Here is a 22,298-nt window from a genome sequence, read left to right as displayed (position 1 = left end):
AAAAGGCCTTTTATTGCACACTCTAATCTATGACATGTTGAGACTTGTTGTGTTAACGCTGTGCAGTAATGAACATGCAAGGTAATCCCAGAACACTAATAAGACCCTTTCATTTACAGTAATGTTTCTTTCCTTATAGACAGTTTGTGTTTTTTGAGCACAATATTCAGATGTGTGGGTGAAATGCTTGAGGGTTTGTCAATGGTCATGTATTTATGGTAATGCATGAGCTTTATAGCTGTTATGTGCTCGTGTGTTTCAGGTTAAGGTCGTAAAGTTCTCTTATATGTGGACCATCAACAATTTCAGCTTCTGTCTTGAAGAAATGGGCCAAGTTCTCAAGAGTTCTACATTTTCAGCAGGCACCAATGATACATTGAAATGGTACAGTAAATTCTGGCTATTTTATGACATTAAAAAAAAATCACAATGCTCACGGAGGTGCTTTACTAGAACAATTTTGCATAGTGCATGTTTTAGTTCATACTATATTGTTTTAGTAATGTAGTCTGCGCGTACATACACACCTAATATTAACGACCATGTCTTGTTCATATGTTCAATCAGGTGCCTACGCATAAACCCCGAGGGTTTTGACGAAGAGAGCAAAGATTACCTATCGTTGTCCTTGTTATTGGTCAGCTGTCCCAAGAGTGAAGTCTACGCCAAGTTCAAGATTTCTATTCTTAATGCCAAGGGAGAGGAAACCAAGGCTATGGGTGAAACTACTTGTATTAAAGTATCAATTCACGTCATATGTGTATTTGGTAACAGGATTATATCATAATCAGCCATTATTTATCGACTGCTTGAAACATTTTATAAACCTTACGAACACCATCCCTCATCCTTCACATGAGCTGATCTAATATCTCCTTGTCTACGTTTGACATCGTCTTGGGCATGTACTTTACTTTTCTTCCTATTCGACCACTAGTCTCATCCATCAACCATCCCATTTAGCGATGTGTCCTGTCCAAGCCCAATCTATATTTACAACAGTGAATATGATGTCTCTAATTTGCCGTTTTGATTTGACCAACGTGTTCCTCTTTCAGTTTCTCACTGTAATTCTCAACATACTTCTCTCCACGCTTTGTGTACTTTGTAGTTTTATTCCATTTGTCAGTGTTTCTATTTGTAATCAGTGTTTCATAGTAGGTAATATGCACTAGATTGGAATCTTTCATCCTGTAGCACATTGCAACTTTTCATTATCAAATTCATATTCCAAAAGTGATCTTGATCCTGTTCCACCTTCAGGAGTTTCCATTATGCATATTTTTGTGTTTTCCATGATATTGACCCTCCAATAATAATTTTATTTTGCTTAGTGTACCTGGACATTGTCATTCACGGACATTTCTTTTCCTAGTTTTACAATCTTCACCATGTGTTATTCCATTGTAATTTATCAAGTGACGGCTTTATTTTTTCTGCTTGCACTCACTGTTTATTACAACTTCATTATTTTTGTTTGTATTCTCATCCATTTTTTTATTCATTTCTGGTGGTTTTACAAAGGTTGGCATTTTCATCCCATTTCACACTTCTCCTTTACCTTGCTTTAGTGGTTCATATTGTTTGTTTTATAATTGCCTTATTACTTTCAGGATACTCTTTCAATGCGCGATAACTATTTTAAGTGATGACATCCATACATTTACTGTGCTTTGCTAAGGCTATTAACATTTCTCTGAGAGTCTAAATCTATCTTTTTGTTTTAAACTTTCATGTTTTTTTCTTAGTATTTGCTTTGGTGTTGTCTTTGGTAATGTTAACATGTAACTCACGTCACACAACCATGTTTACAAAGACAAGCATTATTAATACACAAACACATTCACCTAATCCATATGAACTATATCTTCATACACTTAAATCCAGGTCTGATTTTCATCTACCTTGAAGTTAAAAGCTAAACTGAACTATTTTTATTTTACCAGGCAAGGCCCACTGAGCTACAGTGTGGGAAAAAAGTATTTGATGCCCTGCTGATTTTATACGTTTGCCCACTAACAAAGAAGTGATCAGTCTATAATTTTCATGGTAGGTTTATTTGAACAGTGAGAGACAGAATAACAACAACAAAATCCAGAAAAACGCATGTCAAAAATTGTATAAATTGATTGGCATTTTAATGAGGGAAATAAGTATTTGACTCCCTCTCAATCAGAAAGATTTCTGGCTCCCAGGTGTCTTTTATACAGGTAACGAGCTGAGATTAGGAGCACACTCTTAAAGGGAGTGCTCCTAATCTCAGCTTACCTGTATAACAGACACCTTTCCACAGAAGCAATCAATCAGATTCCAAACTCTCCACCATGGCCAAGACCAAAGAGCTCTCCAAGGATGGCAGGGACAAGATTGTAGACCTACACATGGCTGGAATGGGCTACAAGACCATTGCCAAGCAGCTTGGTGAGAAGGTGACAACAGTTGGTGCGATTATTCGCAAATGGAAGAAACACAAAAGAACTGTCAATCTCCCTCGGTCTGGGGCCCCATGCAAGATCTCACCTCGTGGGGTTGCAATGATCATGAGAACGGTGAGGAATCAGCCCAGAACTACACAGGAGGATCTTGTCAATGATCTCAATGCAGCTGGGACCATAGCCACCAAGAAAACAATTGGTAACACACTACGCCGTGAAGGACTGAAATCCTGCAGCGCCCGCAAGGTCCCCCTGCTCAAGAAAGCACATATACATGCCCGTCTGAAGCTTGCCAATGAACATCTGAGTGATTCAGAGGACAACTGGGTGAAAGTGTTGTGGTCAGATGAGACCAAAATGGACCTCTTTGGCATCAACTCAACTCGCCGTGTTTGGAGGAGGAGGAATGCTGCCTATGACGCCAAAAACACCATCCCCACTGTCAAACATGGAGGTGGAAACATTATGCTTTGGGGGTGTTTTTCTGCTAAGGGGACGGGACAACTTCACCGCATCAAAGGGAAAATGGACGGGGCCATGTGAGAACCTCCTTCCCTCAGCCAGGGCATTGAAAATGGGTCGTGTATGGGTATTCCAGCATGACAATAACCCAAAACACACGGCCAAGGCAACAAAGGAGTGGCTCAAGAAAAAGCACATTAAGGTCCTGGAGTGGCCTAGCCAGTCTCCAGACCTTAATCCCATAGAAAATATGTGGAGGGAGCTGAAGGTTCGAGTTGCCAAACGTCAGCCTCGAAACCTTAATGACTTGGAGAAGATCTGCAAAGAGGAGTGGGACAAAATCCCTCCTGAGATGTGTGCAAACCAGGTGGCCAACTACAAGAAACGTCTGACCTCTGTGATTGCCAACAAGGGTTTTGCCACCAAGTACTAGGTCATGTTTTGCAGAGGGGTAAAATATTTATTTCCCTCATTAAAATACAAATCAATTTATAACATTTTTGACATGCGTTTTTCTGGATTTTGTTGTTATTCTGTCTCTCACTGTTCAAATAAACCTATCATTAAAATGATAGACTGATCATTTCTTTGTCAGTGGGCAAACGTACAAAATCAGCAGGGGATCAAATACTTTTTTTTCCTCACTGTACATAGCTCTTTTTCAGAAGTGCCCTGGCCACAAACAATAGCCTAACGAGATGGCTTATTGTGTGGAAATGCATAGCAGCCAAATACTCTGGATTTTTATAAATATGGAGGGAAAAACCGGAAGACCTGGATAAAAATACATGCAAGCACAAGGAGAACATGCAGACTCCAAATATACAGGCATCAGGGTTGAGATCGAACCCATGACCTATATACCAGGCGAGGTAGTTGACTGCCACCGTGGCGCAGGGCTTTAGAATACATTGCTATCTTTACATTTTGAAAATATAATGAAGTTTTTTTTTTCCCATTACATGAAATTACCACAGTTTATTGTAAGAACTGGTGAGTATTGTTTGAAACCTATTTTTTTACAGAGACCCCGCGAGCATACCGCTTTGTCCAAGGAAAAGACTGGGGATTTAAAAAATTCATTCGAAGAGATTTTTTGCTTGATGAATCTAATAGCTTGCTTCCAGATAACAAACTGACACTCTTTGGTGAAGTAAGTATGACATGCTGCGGCTATTGTGTAATTTTCTATTTTATTCATTACAATTGCACAGTTGGAGTCAATATTCTACTTAATTGAAGATTGTAATAATTACTTTCCCTGTTCCATACAAGGAAATTGTTAACATGAGTTTTCCAAGCACTTTTTTCCTCCACTGGTGCTAGAGTTAACATAGCACAACAATTAAATAATCAAGCTTAATTTTTTTTAGGTTTTCTCCCTCTGGATAGTGTTTATATTTAAACCTTGACATTTTTATAAACTAGAATGTCAGGTATTACATAATGTGTTTTGTTTAAATGTCGCCACATGAATTCCTTTTCCTATTCTCGGACATCAGCCAGTTTGATGTAAATGTTTATTGTCCTTGGGGGGGTCCTTTTAATCACCAGATTAAATTTTTTTACCTTTAAAATCCTTTACAAAATACAAGCATTTTTGATAATGAAAGGAAGCACATCAAGGAGGGCTGTTCACTTCCTCTGTTGCTGTGCAGAACCCATAATTAGGGGCCTCACTACCTGTTGAAACTGTTTATACAGTGTAAAATAACTTGACAAAAATATAGAATGAAAATTGATTAATATGAAAAACATTTCACGGACCACTATTTTGGCATTATTCACAACACTTGTTCTGATATAGGATGTTTGTGCAGATTTGCTTGCTTGATTGAACCAAAGCCTACATCTTCATGCAAAATGTGAAGTTAAGTGAGGATTTGTATAAAAAAATCATCAAATGCCTTCTCAAAGCTGGTTGATGTTTATGCAGGTTAGTGTGGGGCAGGATTCCGTGAACATTTCTGGTCAATCCAGCATGTTTAACCACCCAAGATGGCGCCGATGATGGCAGCCTCGGCCGGTTGGTGCGCCCTGTTTTGTCCAGTTTTGTCTTGTTTTGTCTTGAGAGGGGCTTGCTGTTCAACACACTCGTGCTGGTGAGAGAGGCCTGCTGTTCATCACACCCGTGCTGGTGAGAGAGGCCTGCTGTTTTGGGGCCTGCTGTTCATCACACCCGTGCTGGTGAGAGAGGCCTGCTGTTCAGTACACCCGTGTTGAGGGGCCTGCTGTTCAGCACACCCTTGCTGGTGAGAGAGGCCTGCTGTTCAACACACTGCTTTTCAGCACACCCGTGCTGGTGAGAGGGGCCTGCTGTTCAGCACACCCGTGCTGGTGAGAGAGGCCTGCTGTTCAGCTCACACGTGTTGAGGGGCCTGCTGTTCAGCACACCCGTGCTGGTGAGAGGGGCCTGCTGTTCATCACATCCGTGTTGGTGAGAGGGGCCTGCTGTTCAGCACACCGGTGCTGGTGAGAGAGGCCTGCTGTTCAGCACACCCGTGTTGAGGGGCCTGCTGTTCAGCACACCCGTGCTGGTGAGAGGGGCCTGCTGTTGAGGGGCCTACTGTTCAGCACACCCGTGTTGGTGAGAGTGGCCTGCTGTTCAGCACACCCGTGTTGAGGGGCCTACTGTTCAGCACACCCGTGCTGGTGAGAGGGGCCTGCTGTTCAACAGACCCGTGCTGGTGAGAGGGGCCTACTGTTCAGCACACCCGTGCTGGTGAGAGGGGCCTGCTGTTCAACACACCCGTGCTGGTGAGAGGGGCCTGCTGTTCAACACACCCGTGCTGGTGAGAGGGGCCTGCTGTTCAACACACCCGTGCTGGTGAGAGGGGCCTGCTGTTCATCACACCCGTGCTGGTGAGAGAGGCCTACTATTCATCACACCCGTGCTGGTGTGAGGGGCGTGCTGTTCATCACCCCCGTGTTGGTGAGAGGGGCCTGCTGTTCACTCCCATGCTGGTGAGAGAGGCCTACTGTTCATCACACCCGTGTTGGTGAGAGGGGCCTGCTGTTCACCACTGCCATGCTGGTGAGAGGGGCCTACTGTTCAACACACCAGTGCTGGTGAGAGAGTCCTGCTGTTCAGCACACCCGTGCTGGTGCGAAGATGGCGCTGATGATGGTAGCCTCAGCCGGTCGGTGCGCCCTGTTTTGTCTTGTTTTGTCTGTCAATTCAGTGTTTTGCCAAGATTTTCGGAGTTCTCTAACAAGAGATGAACTTTTAAATATCAGGGAAACAACTCCTGTGGATTTAATTCCTACTTTTCTGCTTCCAGCGGCAGAATTAGTAGGCATTCTAGTCAATGCCGCGCTAGGCTTTGCTCAAGCAACGAAACGCCGCCCAAGGGGTAAACGGTCGGGGGCTCTAGTACGGCTACGCAGACGCGGGATCCGAACAGTGCTTCCGAGCTTTTTCCTCTCCAACGTACGTTCACTGTACAACAAAATGGATGAACTTCAGCTACTGATGGTAAAAAACAAAGACTTTCTTTCAGCTTCTGCATTGTGCTTCACGGAAACATGGCTGTGTGATTTGATTCCGGACACTTCGCTACAACTAGCAGGATTCCATCTTGTAAGATCGGATCGTGACATAGCACTCTCCGGCAAGACGAAAGGCGGTGGTATTTGTTTTTACATTAACAGTGGCTGGTGTGTAGATGTCACAGTGATTCTGCAACATTGTTCTCCACTCCTTGAATCAATTTTTATAACCTGTAAACCGTTTTACTCGCCTCGCGAGTTCGCGTCGCTCATTTTGGTCGGAGTTTATTTGCCGCCTTGTCCTCAGGTTAAAGAGGCCCAACGCATGCTCGCCGATCAGATTCTGAGTGTGGAGCGAGCAAATCCAGATTCGTTGGTTATCGTACTTGGCGACTTTAACAAAGGTAATCTCAGCCACGAACTCCCCAAATACATACAATTCATTAAATGCCCAACCAGAGAAGGGAACACTCTGGATCACTGCTACACTACAGTCAGTAGAGCCTACCACGCCGTCCCCCGAGCAGCACTAGGACACTCTGACCATGCCATGGTCCACCTGATTCCTGCATACAGGCAGAAACTAAAACTCTGTAAACCTGCTGTGAGGACATCTAAACAGTGGACCAGTCAGGCTGTGGAAGATTTGCGGGCGTGCTTAGACTGTACTGACTGGGATATGTTCACGACTGCTACCAATAGTCTGGATGAACTCACAGAGGCTGTGACGTCCTACATCAGCTTCTGTGAGGACTGCTGTATCCCAACACGTACCAGGGTGAACTTTAACAACAATAAGCCCTGGTTCTCAGCAAAGCTCAGAAGGTTGAGGTTGGAGAAGGAGGAAGCGTTTAGGAGTGGAGATAGAGACAGATTCAAGGAGTCGAAGAACAGGTTTAGCAAAGCGGTGAGAGAGGCTAAACGACTGTACTCAGAGAGACTAAAACACCAGTTCTCTACAAACGACGCTGCTTCTGTCTGGAGAGGGCTCAGGCAGATCACCAACTACAAACCCAGAGCCCCCCACACCACTAACGACTCCCGCCTAGCCAACGACCTGAACGAGTTCTACTGTAGATTTGAAAGACAATTGGACTGTCCTGAACCACCCCTTCCAACCCAAGAGGCCCCATCCCCCACCAATACTACAGAGACGACTATCTCCTTTCAGGAGGGAGAAGTTAATAGACTTTTCAAGAGGCAGAATCCACGCAAAGCAGCCGGGCCGGACTCTGTCTCTCCAGCCACCCTCAGGCACTGCGCTGACCAGCTGTCTCCGGTGTTCACCAACATCTTTAACACCTCCCTGGAGACATGCCATGTACCAGCCTGTCTCAAGTCCTCCACCATCATCCCTGTGCCCAAAAAACTAAGGCCAACAGGACTAAATGATTACAGACCGGTCGCCCTTACATCTGTGGTAATGAAGTCTTTTGAGCGCCTGGTCCTGGCACACCTCAAAGCCATCACAGACCCTCTCCTGGACCCCCTTCAGTTTGCCTACAGAGCCAACAGGTCTGTGGACGATGCAGTTAACATGGCCCTCCACTTCACCCTACAGCATCTGGACGCCCCAGCATCCTACGCCAGGATCCTGTTTGTGGACTTCAGCTCTGCCTTCAACACCATCATCCCTGCCCTGCTTCAGGACAAGCTCTACCAGCTGAACGTGCCATACACCACCGGTAAATGGATCACAGACTTCCTGACTGACAGGAGGCAGTGCGTTAAGCTGGGAACACAAGTCTCTGGCTCCAGGTCCATCAGCACCGGAACTCCTCAGGGCTGCGTCCTTTCCCCTCTGCTCTTCTCCCTGTATACCAACAGCTGCACCTCCAATCATCTGTCCGTCAAACTATTGAAGTTTGCGGATGACACCACCCTCATTGGGCTGATCTCTGGTGGGGATGAGTCTGACTATAGGTGGGAAGCTGACAATCTGGTGACCTGGTGTAGCCAGAACAACTTAGAGCTAAATGCTCTAAAGACAGTTGAGATGGTTGTGGACTTCAGGAAGAATACAGCACCACTCACCCCCATCACCCTGTTAGACTCCCCAGTCAAAATTGTAGAGTCCTTCCGCTTCCTGGGCACTATTCTCTCCCGGGACCTCAAGTGGGAATTGAACATCAGCTCCCTCACCAAGAAAGCTCAACAGAGGATGTACTTTCTACGGCAGCTGAAGAAATTCAACCTGCCAAAGACAATGATGGTGCAATTCTATACAGCGATCATTGAATCCATCCTCACCTCCTCCATAACCGTCTGGTACGCTGCTGCCACTGCCAAGGACAAGAGCAGACTGCAGCGTATCATCCACACTGCTGAGAAGGTAATTGCCTGCAATCTACCGACCCTCGAGGACCTGCACACGACAAGGTCTATGAGGCGAGCGAGGAAGATTATGGCCGATTTCTCCCACCCTGGACACTCTCTGTTTCAGCTACTCCCCTCCGGCAGAAGGCTTCGGTCCATCAGGACCAAAACCTCACGCCATAAAAACAGTTTCTTCCCATCTGCTGCTGGCCTGTTAAACAAGGCCAAGGGCTAACACTGTTTTTAACATTTGATCTACATAACGACACGTTGCTGATATTAACTATGTTTCCCTATTTGTATTTTTAAATTATATCTTAAAGCTATTTTATATTCGATATTTATTTAATTTTATATATTTCAGCCCCTTAATGTTAGACTTTTAACCCTTATTATAGTAAGACTTGTTTAAAACTTATTTAAGATTTTAGATTCCTATATGTTGAATGTATGCACCATCCTGCCAAAGTAAATTCCGTGTCGGTGTGAACTTACATGGCGAATAAAACCCTTTCTGATTCTGATTCTGATGAGTACATTCAAAGTACCAGATTGCCGGCTGGCAGTTGACTTCGGGGAGATCTGGGACAATTCCCGCTTCACTGACTGCCTGCTTCGTGTTGGTGGCCAGGAGTTTAAAGCCCACAAGGCCGTATTGGCAGGTCTGTGCCACAACAAGCAACACATGCGTCGTTTAGTGTACAATAGAACCATATAATTAATGATACTGTAATTAGTTTGGGGTAATCAACTACAGCCATTTCCTGTTTTACACTGAATTTAATTAACTAACACTGGCAAATGCTTACGTCAATTTGTAATGCTTTTTGTTAAAGGATACATCAGTAAATATGTGTAATGAATTCAACTGAGTCACAGACGCACTTCTTCAACCAACACACGGGGTACTACCCCTTAACACATGAACAACCTATGGTGGTGGACCACCAGGCTATCTACACTAATTACACGGGGTCCGGGTCCACGTGTTGGTGACTCTTGTAGGACGTAGATTCTTAAGGATGAACAACAGCAGCCGGTCCCTCTCAGGGACCCGGCTTTTATCCTCTGTGGCGGGGGTGGCTCCGCCCTTAGCCACGACCATCTTCTGGAATCCTCTAGCGGGTTCCCGGCCCTGACACGTGACCACCCCTAGCCCCCACCTGGGGGCCCTGTGTACACTTTACCGGTCACGTGTCCTTCGGGGTCAAGTGCCATGGCCCTTGGTAACCCCATTCCCATGGCCAGCACTCTCACACCCTATCCTGTAGGGGTCGGCACCGCACGCAGAGCGTGGTGCCACTCAGCACTGTCAGACAGCGCTCACCATGCCCCTCTCGGGCCGGTACTGCACCCACATCCACGTGGTGCCCTCGATGTTAATACGATGTTAATACATCGCACGCCGTGCCTCTCTATAGCCGGCATTACACAATGACATTCGCGATGTCACTACATATATATAAATGTAATATTGTATTATGTGAGAGATAAACATATTTAATAATCCTGTTGCTAAAGTTTTTATTCCGTTTTTATTTACTTCACTATATCATCGTTGTGCAGGAATTCATTTTACACAATGCAATTATGGTGTAGGTTTTGAGCCTCTAATTTGGACATTTATTTGCGTCCATGTTTGACAAATCTGTAATGGATATGCCATATGAAATAAAATATGGATCTGGATTGTACCTCTTTTGTATCTAGATTATTTGATCTCTAGATATAACATCTAAATGTGTCTGTACCACATTCCGGTGTTTTTCCAATTAACTGTACAGTAAAACCTTGAATTGCGAGTAAGTTCGTCTGCAAGTGTTTTGCAAGACGAGCCAAATTTTTTAATAAATATTAATTTGATAAACGAGTGAGGTTTTGCAATACGAGTAGTACGTATACGCTTTGTCTGCCGAGCGTCACGTGATCACAACTGATATACGAGTGCTTTGATATACGAGTGCTTTGGATTACAAACACGTTTCCGGAACAAATTATTCTCGCAATCGAAGGTTTCACTGTATTTGTTAACAGTTGCTTTACCTTTTTCAGGTCGGTCACTTGTTTTTAATGCTATGTTTGAACATGAAATGGAAGAGAGCAAAAAGGTATCTTTAAATGCAATCTTAATACAGCACATTAATACTGTGATCATACATTTCCAAGGTGCATTTGTCACAATGGATCGGTTGATAAGTATCTCTTGAGAGTGCTGTCAAATGTTGAACTATTACCCTAGTAACTCTTTTGGCGCATTGCACATTTATTATCAAAAAGTATTCATTCCGAGGGAATGTTAGATTGTATTTTATAGCTATTTTTTATATAACATTTCACAGAAGGCCATTGCATGTGTGTCAAGAATGGATTTATTACGCGCAATAAATAGTCATCGGCAAGTTGAATACAACTTTAATGGAGCCACTTTACATGTGTTGTGTAGATATAACGGATGTTTATTTTATTTAATTGAATGCTATATTTTCGTCTCCCAATATATGCCGAAGTTAATTTGAATATATTGTGTTGCTACCTTGCAGAATCGAGTGGAGATTAATGATGTGGAGCCTGACGTGTTCAAGGAAATGATGCATTTTGTCTATACGGGAAGGGCTCCAAACCTCGAGAAGATGGCCGATGACCTGCTGGCCGCTGCTGACAAGGTTACACGCTTAAAATGTTAACATGAGATCGCACCACCTTGTGATGTATCGGTATGCAGTTGTAGGTCGCAAGTGAAATTAAAACAGCATTTAGGTATTTTCTAAAGCTCATGTCACAAATAATATGAATAGCAAATGTATATGATGCAGACGTTCACATTAGTGCTTTCAGGTTTTGGAATTGATGTCCTGGGAGATGATTGAATTTTCAACAAAAAATATAAATTGTCATGCAATTTCACAATGGAATTGAATGTCAAACTGGTATTAGTCCATGCTAGAGGCTAGTACGTGTGCATTGAAGTGCATTCACATGCAGCATTTTTATCCTAAGTGCAACCATTTGGCTGTGTGTTCTTGTATTGAGGGTTTTTTGTTAATCACATTAACAATTGATACAATTAGTAATAAAATAAAGGGAAGTGTTTTAAAAGATTGTTTGATGTGGCATGGCTGTATAGAAATAAATTGGAACAAATATACTTTTATTAAGGAAACGGATATCCTGCTGTTCCTGAAGATCTGCCAGATAATCAGTTAAGAGTCATTACTCTCCCTTCTGGAACATCATATTCAATAGTTCCTAAAGCGATTGTAATAAAATAAGAATACAAATCGTATAAAGTCGCATGTTTAAGCTTTGTTCATTAAAGTTTCATATTCTGCTAGAGTTGAAATATGGTGGCTTGCAGTTGCATTGTTTATCAGCTTAACAACCAAACTCTTTAAGCTCTTGGAAAACAACATCTCACCTCCTTTGTAATTTGCATGACTTTGTAACCAATATAATCAAGTTTAGGACAAGGACCCCTAATTATAGTAGAGATCAATAAATACATGACTTAAAACATAAATATGCTGAAAGGTTGATGCCATGTTTTAAGAAAATTATCAAACATTTGACTGCTGTATACTGCGTTTATAAAGTAGTTGATGGGGTGAGGGAATATTAAACAAGCGAAATAGGTAGAGAAAATAGTGTTCTTAATACTGAAATTGCACTTTATTTTTACTTTTCTCAAGTATGCATTAGAGAGGTTGAAGGTGATGTGCGAGAATGCACTATGCACAAACTTGTCGGTGGAAAATGTTGCGGAGACTTTGATCTTGGCCGATTTGCACAGTGCAGAGCAGTTGAAGGCCCGGGCCATTGACTTCATAATAAACAGGCAAGTCTAGTGAGAGTGTGACTGTCACTGAGCTGCGTAACATTGATGATGCTTACATGGCAATTTGCATTACAGTCCCTTTTAATGGAGACTAACCGTTTGCCCCAATCCTTATAGACACTGCTTATTAGGAGCTCGCTTAACCCTGACTTGTACTTGCAGTCATGCGATGGACGTAATGGAGACGGCGGGCTGGAAGTCCATGGTTCTGTCTCGCCCTCACCTGGTTGCGGATGCTTTCCGTGCCTTGGCCACGGCCCAGTCTCCACAGCTGGGACCTCCATGCAAGCGTCTCAAACAGACTTAACGGTGGCAGGCAAAGAACATCTATGACCAAGAAAACTTGGGCTGCACGGTGCGGTTATTTACCTGTGGCCTCCATGCAAACAACCGTGAAGACTTTGCATCAGACTACCAACTTTCCTCTGCTTTGAAAATAATGTTAATTTAAGCAAATTTATTTACTTTCACAAAAAGGTGGCCAAATTCACTTTACCATGTAATATAGTGCTACATCTATACATCTACAACTCTATAAACAAGTACATATGTAGAAAAAATGGAAAACTACAGCCTAATAAACACCACGACATATCCCAATTGAGAGAGTGTAAAATAAAACGTTCGATGTGATTGTCCCTAGGTGGCAGGACAATTTGGTTCAATTGTTTAGTTAAGTAAAAACAGAATGGTCTAAAACCCTGCAATGTCTACCTTAACATGAAGGATGAGTATTCGTCCAGTGTCTGTGTACTCAAGGTTACAGATAGTGGCATAGAGAACAACCAGTTCTGAAAGATAAGAATGTGCCAAGCCATATAAGGCCTTAATTCAAGAGGTAAACTTTTCAGATTGATTTTTCATTGCACAGACAGCTTATGCATTGACTAGAACAGGAGTACTATGCTTGCCGAGTTTGAAGACTGACAAAGATAAAATTGCAGTCGTGTATCCTGCGTATAACAAAGCATGGATGGAGTACTCGGTGTAAGAAAAGGCAAGGCACAGCATCAATTTGGCCATGTTACGCAGTTCATAACATTTCACTTTTTTGCTTGTATGGGCTTTCATGTATGACCCAAAGATTTTTGACTTACAACAAAAGTAAATCTTATTTCCATCAATTTAGTAGTTTGTATTCACGGAAACAAGATGTGCTGTGTTTCTAAGTTTTGTTTCGTATTATATTGTAATGATTTGTTTTTATTATGAATTTCATCTATTACCAACTCGTAGCATCATGTCAACCCAGAGTTTTACGTGATTGGAAGGACCATAATTTTTGCATCAGCGCTGTTTTACGTAACCTCTCACTTAAAATTAAATTGTACATAAAATTGCATAAGCTTTGAAGGATTACACACATAGATTTGGAAGCACAGATTTAAATAATATTCAAAGCTGCAGGATATAATATGAAAGTACAACAAATGAGCAGTGTCATGGATTTGAGTCGATTTGAAGAATATTACAATCTAATGCAATGTGTTGGGATATGAACAAATGCAAACGACGAGAATGTTGGAGGTTTTTTTACGTGTTAAACGTACAAAACAAGTTGGATAATACATGCAAAATTAAGGATAGCCAGTGTTGTAAGCAGTCTATTTATTTTGTTATTTGTTTAATATTTTAGTTTCGTCCTTATATATATTTGATGCTAAAGATGTATATGGTACATTGCACTCTACCTATTCAATTAAAAACTGATTAGGTGATTCGGGGAAGTTATTTGTTGTCATGGTGAGAGTTAAAGCATTGAAATCTGATTGGGGTTCTAATCTGCAGCAAGTCTATGCTGTCGTAAGTGAGTGTGACAAAAACTCTTAGCAGAGTGCAGCCAGTGCGGTGGACTAATTGAACCCTGAAATGTATCAGGCAGTTACCGATAATGTACTCTTCAAATTGTTGCCTTGTATGACTTCCGAAATTGAAAATACTTTGCGCCAAATGTAAATGTTTATTGGAAAATGGATATACTGTAACTGCCAAAAAAATATATATAATTGCAGAAATAATCATATGGTCTTTGTAAAAAGTGTGTGTTTTGAAAAAGTGTGATTGCATGCAAGACAGTTTTGGGTTCTTCCCACGAGTTTTTATGCATATTCAGAGATGAAAATATGTTAATTGGTTTAATTAAAAAATGTTGCTACAATTGTAATACAAAAATATAAACTTGAAGCTAGTAATGCGGTATAGTGCCCCAATGTTTGACCTTTTATCTTTTTCCATTACAGATAATACTGTTTTGGATGTAATATAAATGTTTTGTAAGGCCCTTTTACAATGAATTGTCAGCAGATGATTGGAATTGCAAAATGAACCATTCTTTGTATATTACGTGTTTTCTAAATTGATTTGCATTATAAATGGCAATATAAACCCTTTTCATATGGTAAATATATTACCGTTATCTGATCTCTTCTAGAAATCAGTATTTGGATATAAGAAAAAAAGCTGCTTTTAGCTCTGCACCACTTATTCCACATTTTTTTCATTAAAATTGTTTTTGATAATGTTAATATTTTCATTTATGACATTTTGCAGTGTTACACTTTTTTCGGTAAAGTCTCGTCGAAAGAAATTACTACACGACTTTACCCGAAAGAACCAAAGAGTCATTCCTGCAGTCACGAAAGCTTTGAATCTATTTTGCAGTGTATTTAAAAGTTGAATAAACATGAATGTACCTGGAAATATGTCCAGTTTAAGTTGTCATGTTCTTTACTCTGGGAATGTTACAGATATGTGGATATGTAAAATTTCAATTGACACCCAACAGCAACATTTTAACAAGTTGTATTTTGGAGCCAAAGGTAAACTTAAGTGTATATTTCCTTGCCACTTTTAAAGGCATGTTTACCATGTGTTGATAAACAGTTCACTGGAGAATTGTAATGTGTTCACTGTTCATCATTTACAGCGTTTTGTCAACCCACTGCTTAAACGAAGGCCTCACCACACCATGTCGGTCATTCTTCACCCACTGATGTTAACTGTGGCTGGGAATTGAACTGGTTGTTTCGTCAGTTTCCTAGTGCCACCACTCCATTCAATTACATCCTGTTTAATGTGTATAATTATAAGTGGCATTCTTACTCTTTGGTTCTATTCGGTAAAGTCACGTAGGTAAAAAAATTAAAACAACAAAAATCACGACGTTTCGGCCACAACACAAGCGGCCTTCATCAGGTGAAGGGACCAACCTGTCCAGCGGGCAGCGTTGGAGTGAAGAAAGCCAAGCGCTGGTCGCCTCCCTTTAAGCTGTGAGGGGGCAAACAGCAAACGCTCTGACAAAGGAAATTAGCATGAAACGCACCACTGACAAAGCTTGGAATTAGCACAAGATGATAATACACCACCCTGGGAGTTTGGAATACCACTATGCATGTTGTTGTTGCAACGCAACAACAACATGCATAAATACAAACTGACAATTTCATCCTTGCAGTCACGAAAGCTTCAAATCTAGAAGTCGCATTCTATTTTTGGTGGTCATACGTTCAGTATTTTCTGCTGAACTGAGTGTTGGATTTATTCATTTTAAATGTACTTTTTGCTTGGTTACATTTTGCTCAGGTAACAGCTCGCATTTGCGGTAATTGGTGCCATACATCAATGTCTTGTCTGGCATTAGACACGTCTGTACGAACAGTGTTTTCATTAGCCTCCATTTATCAGTTAGGGGAACAACTAAGCTCGAAGGGGCAGTACGTGTCGTTCTGGTCACTCAACACGACGTGTACTGTTCACGGACCACTGAGAAAACGCGTTGCAACAACAACATGCATAAATACAAACTGACAATTTCAGCCAGTGCAGCAGCTTTATATAGCATGACCACATCGATTCAAGTTTCACAAACATCTTATTCGTATGTGCAGACGTGTAGCAACTACAATAATGTTTCTTTGAGGTGGTAGAGCCGGATGACTGCGTCAGCTGTAGCAGATTGTATCACTGTAATGCCTCCATTATGTTTGTGAATCGGGCATTGAATTGTTATATGTTCCATGGTTCTGGGTGAGCCCAGTCGCACACTGGAGAGTTTTTTCTATTTTCCTTTTTTGTGCATCGACCGGATGTTGTTTAAGGTAGCCCGTAAGCTTTACGGAAGATCGAAGCCAGGTACCTTTTACATCGGGTCTTTCATGAGGTGTTTGTGTCTTATGGACTTCATTCGGATTTCCAAGAATCACGTTTGAATGTTGACTTAAAGCTTTCGTGACTGCAGGAATTCACATTCTTGGGTCTTTCGGTAAAGTCACGTAGATAGGTTCAAAGAAAATAACAAAAAAACTACGACGTTTCGATCACAGCACAAGCAATCGTCATCAGGAGAGCAATCTTATTATCCCTGAGATCAGGGCTAGGCCAGCCCTGAACAAGATCCGTTTACCATTGGGAGAAGTGACAACAGCAGATGTCAGTGTGAAGGCAATCGGTATTACCTTAGTGTTGCGGCATCTCTTCAGAAATGTGAGTCACTTGATCGAGTCGACGGATCTTGTTCAGGGCTGGCCTAGCCCTGATCTCAGAGATAATGAGATTGCTCTCCTGATGACGATTGCTTGTGCTGTGATCGAAACGTCGTAGTTTTTTTGTTATTTTCTTTGAACCTATCTACGTGACTTTACCGAAAGACCCAAGAATATCACGTTTGAAGTTACATTGTTGAAGGTTAAGCGCGTGGGTCCAAAAAGGCTTGCGCGACTCGAGTGCTGGCGAGGGACTGTATTGAGATCCGAGTGGATGGGGAGACGTTCGTTTTTCCACGATTTGCTGTGCTTCCCGGACAGTTGCAGTATTGAGGCAAATGGATGGGGAAGTGATGCGTGGCAACTCGAGAAGCCAGGATTGTGGATCCTGCTTTAAGGTTCAAGTGCCACCGCATTGCATCGTTCAATTGGACATCAACAAGCCGGGTGTGTGCCGAGCTATTTATGGTCCATGCCATTGCACAGAATACACAAGGACCATGGCTTATACCATAGCACCGGTGATAAATAAGAATTATCAAACAAGAACATGGAACAAAAGCTGAAAAGTATTTAGGAAAAAAGCGTGGAGCGGTGCATGCTGAGAGTTACTCCGGGATGGAAAGAGGAATGCAGATGTACTGACATCGCAGACGTCGCTGTGTAATGCCGGCGGTAGAGGGGCACGGTGTGCGATGTACTCACATCGTGGACACCACGTATATAGTGACATCGTGGATGTCACTGTGTAATGCAGGCCCTAGAGAGGCACGGCGTGCGATGTACTCACATCGTGGACACCACTTGTATGCGGGTGTCGTGCTGGCCCTAGAGGGGGCTCTGTGAGCGCTGAGTCATAGCGCTGAGTGACACCACGCTCAGGTGTGCATTGCCGACCCCTACAGGATGGGGTGTGAGAGTGTCAGCCATGGAATCGGGTTACTTTAGGCCATGGCACTCTGGTTGACCCCGGAGAACACGTGACTGGTAAAGTCTACACAGGGTCCCCAAGTGGGGGGCTAGGGGTGGTCACGTGTCGGGGCGAGATCCTGCTCGAGGATTCTAGAAGGTGGTCGTGGCCAAGGGTGCGGCCAGCCACGACCACGGAGGATATAAGCTGGGTCCCCAGAATTGCTGTTGTCATCCTGAAGATCTACATTCGACGTCCGTGAAGAGTCACCAACACGTGGACCTGGACCCAAGCTGGGGTCCTGTCCGTTGTAGCTACTCCCAGTGTAGTTACGGTGTAATTAGTGTAGTTAGCCTGGTGGTCACGTAGCTAGTTACGGTGTAATTAGTGTAGTTAGCCTGGTGGTTATGTAGCTAGTTACGGTGTAATTAGTGTCATTAGCCTGGTGGTCACGTAGCTAGTTACGGTGTAATTAGTGTAGTTAGCCTGGTGGTTACGTAGCTAGTTACGGTGTAATTAGTGTAGTTAGCCTGGTGGTCACGTAGCTAGTTACGGTGTAATTATTGTAGTTAGCCTGGTGGTTACGTAGCTAGGTACGGTGTAATTAGTGTAGTTAGCCTGGTGGTTATGTAGCTAGTTACGTTGTAATTAGTGTAGTTAGCCTGGTGGACACGTAGCTAGTTATGGTGTAATTAGTGTCGTGATTCATAATAAAGGTTTTTGGGTTAGATCGCGTTAGGTATAAATGTGTCGTAACCCTCCACCACCCGACACGGCCAATCAGCAAAAAAGTGTCACGTTGACAAAAGACAAAAGAGTTCACTACATCAGCCCACCGCTGTGTTGAAGGGTGAATCCACAACATTTACAGTTTGAATACGACGTTTCGCTGGTAATTACATCCAGCATCATCGGGCAATTCGCCAGAATGGTAAAGCCCTCACTTGCTCCCGGTCTTAAATAGAGCAGCAGTAGGGTGACGTCTTCATTTAACTCATTCAGGTGCAGTAATTATATAATCGATTGGTGATCAGTGACAGCACCGTGACTACACGGGATGTCGCGCTTGGCCTGAGCAAAAGGCAGACGGCACAAAGAATGAAGACGCACAATATGACACTGTGAACTTGCGAGACAATTTCGTTTTGCGCGTGCGACACTCACCGCCATTCTGCTGGGTAAAATGTGTAGTACTCTTTGGTTCTATTGGGTAAAGTCACGTAGGTGAAAATAACATAACAAAAAATCACGACGTTTCGGCCACAAAAAAAGCGGCCTTCATCAGGTGAAGGGACGAGACTGTCTGGAGGACAGCGCTGACTTTACCCAATAGAACCAAAGAGTATGGATCCTAGCAGTCACGAAAGCTTTAAATCTAGAATTAAAATGTGTAGTCCAATCACTTGGCACTAAACATTTTATTTAAATGTGAAGACCTTTGTCGATCCACTGCTGGATAAATTCCTCCACCACGATGTTTCTGCCATGGGGGTTGTTTGACCATCATTCACCACATTGGTCAGTGTGGATTGGTGGACAGGTAGGTGCCCAGAATTAGTTCAGATATCACTCGCTAGTGATGTCATCCATGATCAGTAATCAAACTTGAGTCGCTGCTGGGTTCATAGTGCATTGCGCTAACAATTGCACCGCTACTACACCTTAAACATTGAATGTCATCATTGACCACGATCAATCCACAGCTGGATGAAGACCTCCCGGTGCTATCCGTGTATCTGCTTGAGTCCCGAGTGGTTGGGGTCATCTGAGTGGAAGTGGTGTGTGGTTATCCACGTCGGGTGAGTTTTCTCACCAACCTGCATTGACCAGGGTATAATGACTAACGGTCACATATCTTTCCCACAATTTTAACGCATCTTGATACATTAACCAGAATCTGAAAATATGAAATATTCATCATTACGAGGAAATAAAACAGGAAGGAGACAGACTCCTAAACATGGATTTCTCTTTTTCTTAGTTCTTTCGGTAAAGTCACGTTGAAGGGAAACAATAAAATAATCAAATATATATATAAAACAATAAAAATTCTTACGACGTTTCGACCATAACACAAACGGTCGTCATCAGGTGTGTCGGTTTGCATATATTTATTTTTAAACGGTGTATTTATTTATAAAAACGTTAGCGCCACACGCAGTGATTTGGCAGTATATTTAGAAGGACTAGTCCATCTATGTTCTGAAAAGAGGAGGGGGGAGACGAAAAATTTTAATGTATGCTGTCTGAAAGCCACTGTAAGCGTGAACAATCAATTAAGACCTGAAATGGTTTATCAAATCTTTCCAATGATTGCTAAGCCAGAATCCATCTTCTCGGTTGAAATTGTCTCTGTGCTTGTATATGTGGATAGCCTCATGAACGAATCTCTCATGGTAGCCAGATGGCTTACAAAGAACCTCTGTCTTGAAAAAGTCAATGTCATGTGAGCCTACTGAATTATAACAATGATCTGCCACGGCCGAGGTGTTGGTCCTACCGTGTTTAAGGTCTGCTTTGTGTTCACGAATGCGGTCCGAGACATGGCGTTTGGTTTCTCCAATGTAACTACTACCACAGAGGCAACTTAGTTTGTAGACACCGGGGTATTGTATGTCCGGAATCACATCTTTTACAGACGGAACCAGATCACGGATTTTATGTAATGTGTTGAAATGGACCTGGATCTTGTGTTTATTCAAGATTTTGGACATCTATTTTGTGATCCCCGCAATGTAGGGTAAAGTGATGGTTTTGAAAGGCTCCTCAAGTGGGTCCTTCTTCATGGTTTGAGTGATAGCTATGCGGATTGTATAGTCGGAGTAACCATTAGCCTTAAGAGGTTGGTGTACGTGCTTGAGTTCACTGTCTATGTGTTCCTGGTCGGATATGCATTGGACTCTTTGATACAGAGTCTTGATGAGAGAATTCTTCGGTGATGGATGGTGGTGGGAATCCGGCTTCAGATAAGCATCCGTATGGGTAGCTTTCCTGTAGACAGAGTGGCTCATTGAACCATCAGGTCTCTTTTTAATTAGGACATCCAAAAAAGGTAGCTTGCCATCTTTTTCGACTTCCATGGTAAATCTGATGGCTGGGTGTATGGAATTGATGTGGTCGAAGAATTGGTCTAGAGCAGGCCGGCCATGTGGCCAGATGACAAAAGTGTCATCCACGTACCTCTTCCATAAGGTTGGGCGCAGAGTGGCAGTCTGGATGGCGTCAGTCTCAAATTTCTCCATGAAAATGTTAGCTATAACCGGAGATAGGGGGGAGCCCATTGGGGTGCCCTCAGTTTGTTTGTAGAAAGTTCCATTCCAAGTGAAGTATGTATTGGTTAAACAGTGTCTCACCAGGGGGGGTACCTCAGTGTTTAGTCCTTGATGAACCAAGTCTTCAATGATTGCGATGGTGTCAGGTACAGAAACCTTGGTGAATAAGGAAACTACATCAAAACTGACAAGCAGGTCGTCTGGGGACAGGGAAATACCCTTGATTGTCGATACCAGGTGAGTAGAATTTTGTACCGCAGAGGTGGTTTTTCCAGTGAAAGGATGCAGGATTTCAGACAAAAAACGAGCCAGTTTGTAGGTGGGGGAGTTGATAGTAGAGACGATGGGACGAAGGGGTGTATCTACTTTATGTATTTTTGTTAAGCCGTATAATCTTAGTGGCCTGGCAGCAGAAGGTTTCGACGAAAACTGTTTAGATTGATCAATTAATGCGGTTGAATCAGAAATTATTTTGTTGGTTTGTGTGACGAGGCTGTTGGTGGGATCTCTTTTTATTTTTGTATAACTACCATCGTCGAGTAATTCTTTAATTTTGTTGTTGTATTCTATGTTATCCATGATGACAGTAGCATTGCCCTTGTCAGCTGAGAGGACTACAATATCATCCCTCTTTTTTAATTTATATAATTCAAAACGCTCATCTTTGCTGAGGTTGCTAGCTGGCATCTTAGCGTTTTTGAAGGTTGCAGCGATTTCAGATATTTTTGGCATTGCCTTTGTCGGCTGAGAGAACGACGTTCTCTCAGCCGACAAAGGCAATGCCACTGTCATCATGGACAAAACAGAATATAACAACAAAATTCAAGAACTACTCAACGATGGCAGCTATACAAAAATAAAAAGAGATCCCACCAACAGCCTGGTCACCAAAACGAACAAAATTATCTCTGATTCAACAGCATTAATTGATGAGAACAAACAGTTCTCGTTGAAACCCTCTGCTGCCAGACCACTAAGATTATATGGCCTTCCAAAGATACACAAAGAAGATACACCCCTTCGTCCCATCGTCTCTACTATCAGCTCCCCCACCTACAAACTGGCACGTTTTCTGGCTGATATACTGCGACCTTTCACTGG

At 42.7% G+C, this 22,298-nt stretch overlaps 1 protein-coding gene and 1 long non-coding RNA gene across 2 annotated transcripts; both read left to right on the top strand.

Annotated features, from left to right (window-relative positions):
* The first annotated feature begins 265 nt into the window (after positions 1–265).
* On the top strand, positions 266–5,602 carry LOC142909677 (uncharacterized). Its single transcript, XR_012932470.1, has 4 exons — positions 266–384; positions 568–719; positions 3,923–4,050; positions 4,834–5,602. It is a non-coding gene; the product is annotated as an uncharacterized LOC142909677 (long non-coding RNA).
* Positions 5,603–7,534: 1,932 nt separating this feature from the next.
* Positions 7,535–15,435, top strand: LOC142909676 (uncharacterized). The gene is made up of 5 exons (XM_076059797.1): positions 7,535–8,718; positions 9,248–9,364; positions 11,243–11,365; positions 12,389–12,534; positions 12,697–15,435. Exons 1-5 carry the CDS (start codon positions 7,810–7,812, stop codon positions 12,839–12,841), a joined length of 1,440 nt encoding a protein of 479 aa, XP_075915912.1. The 5' UTR covers positions 7,535–7,809; the 3' UTR covers positions 12,842–15,435.
* The last annotated feature ends 6,863 nt before the right edge of the window (positions 15,436–22,298 follow it).

This window comes from Petromyzon marinus, unplaced genomic scaffold (assembly GCF_048934315.1).
Source record: "Petromyzon marinus isolate PM22_M1 ecotype Great Lakes invasive population unplaced genomic scaffold, UKy_Petmar_22M1.pri1.0 PM_G_Scaffold_130, whole genome shotgun sequence".
NCBI classification, from domain to species: Eukaryota; Metazoa; Chordata; class Hyperoartia; order Petromyzontiformes; family Petromyzontidae; genus Petromyzon; species Petromyzon marinus.
This window is presented reverse-complemented; position numbering and strand designations above follow the sequence as displayed.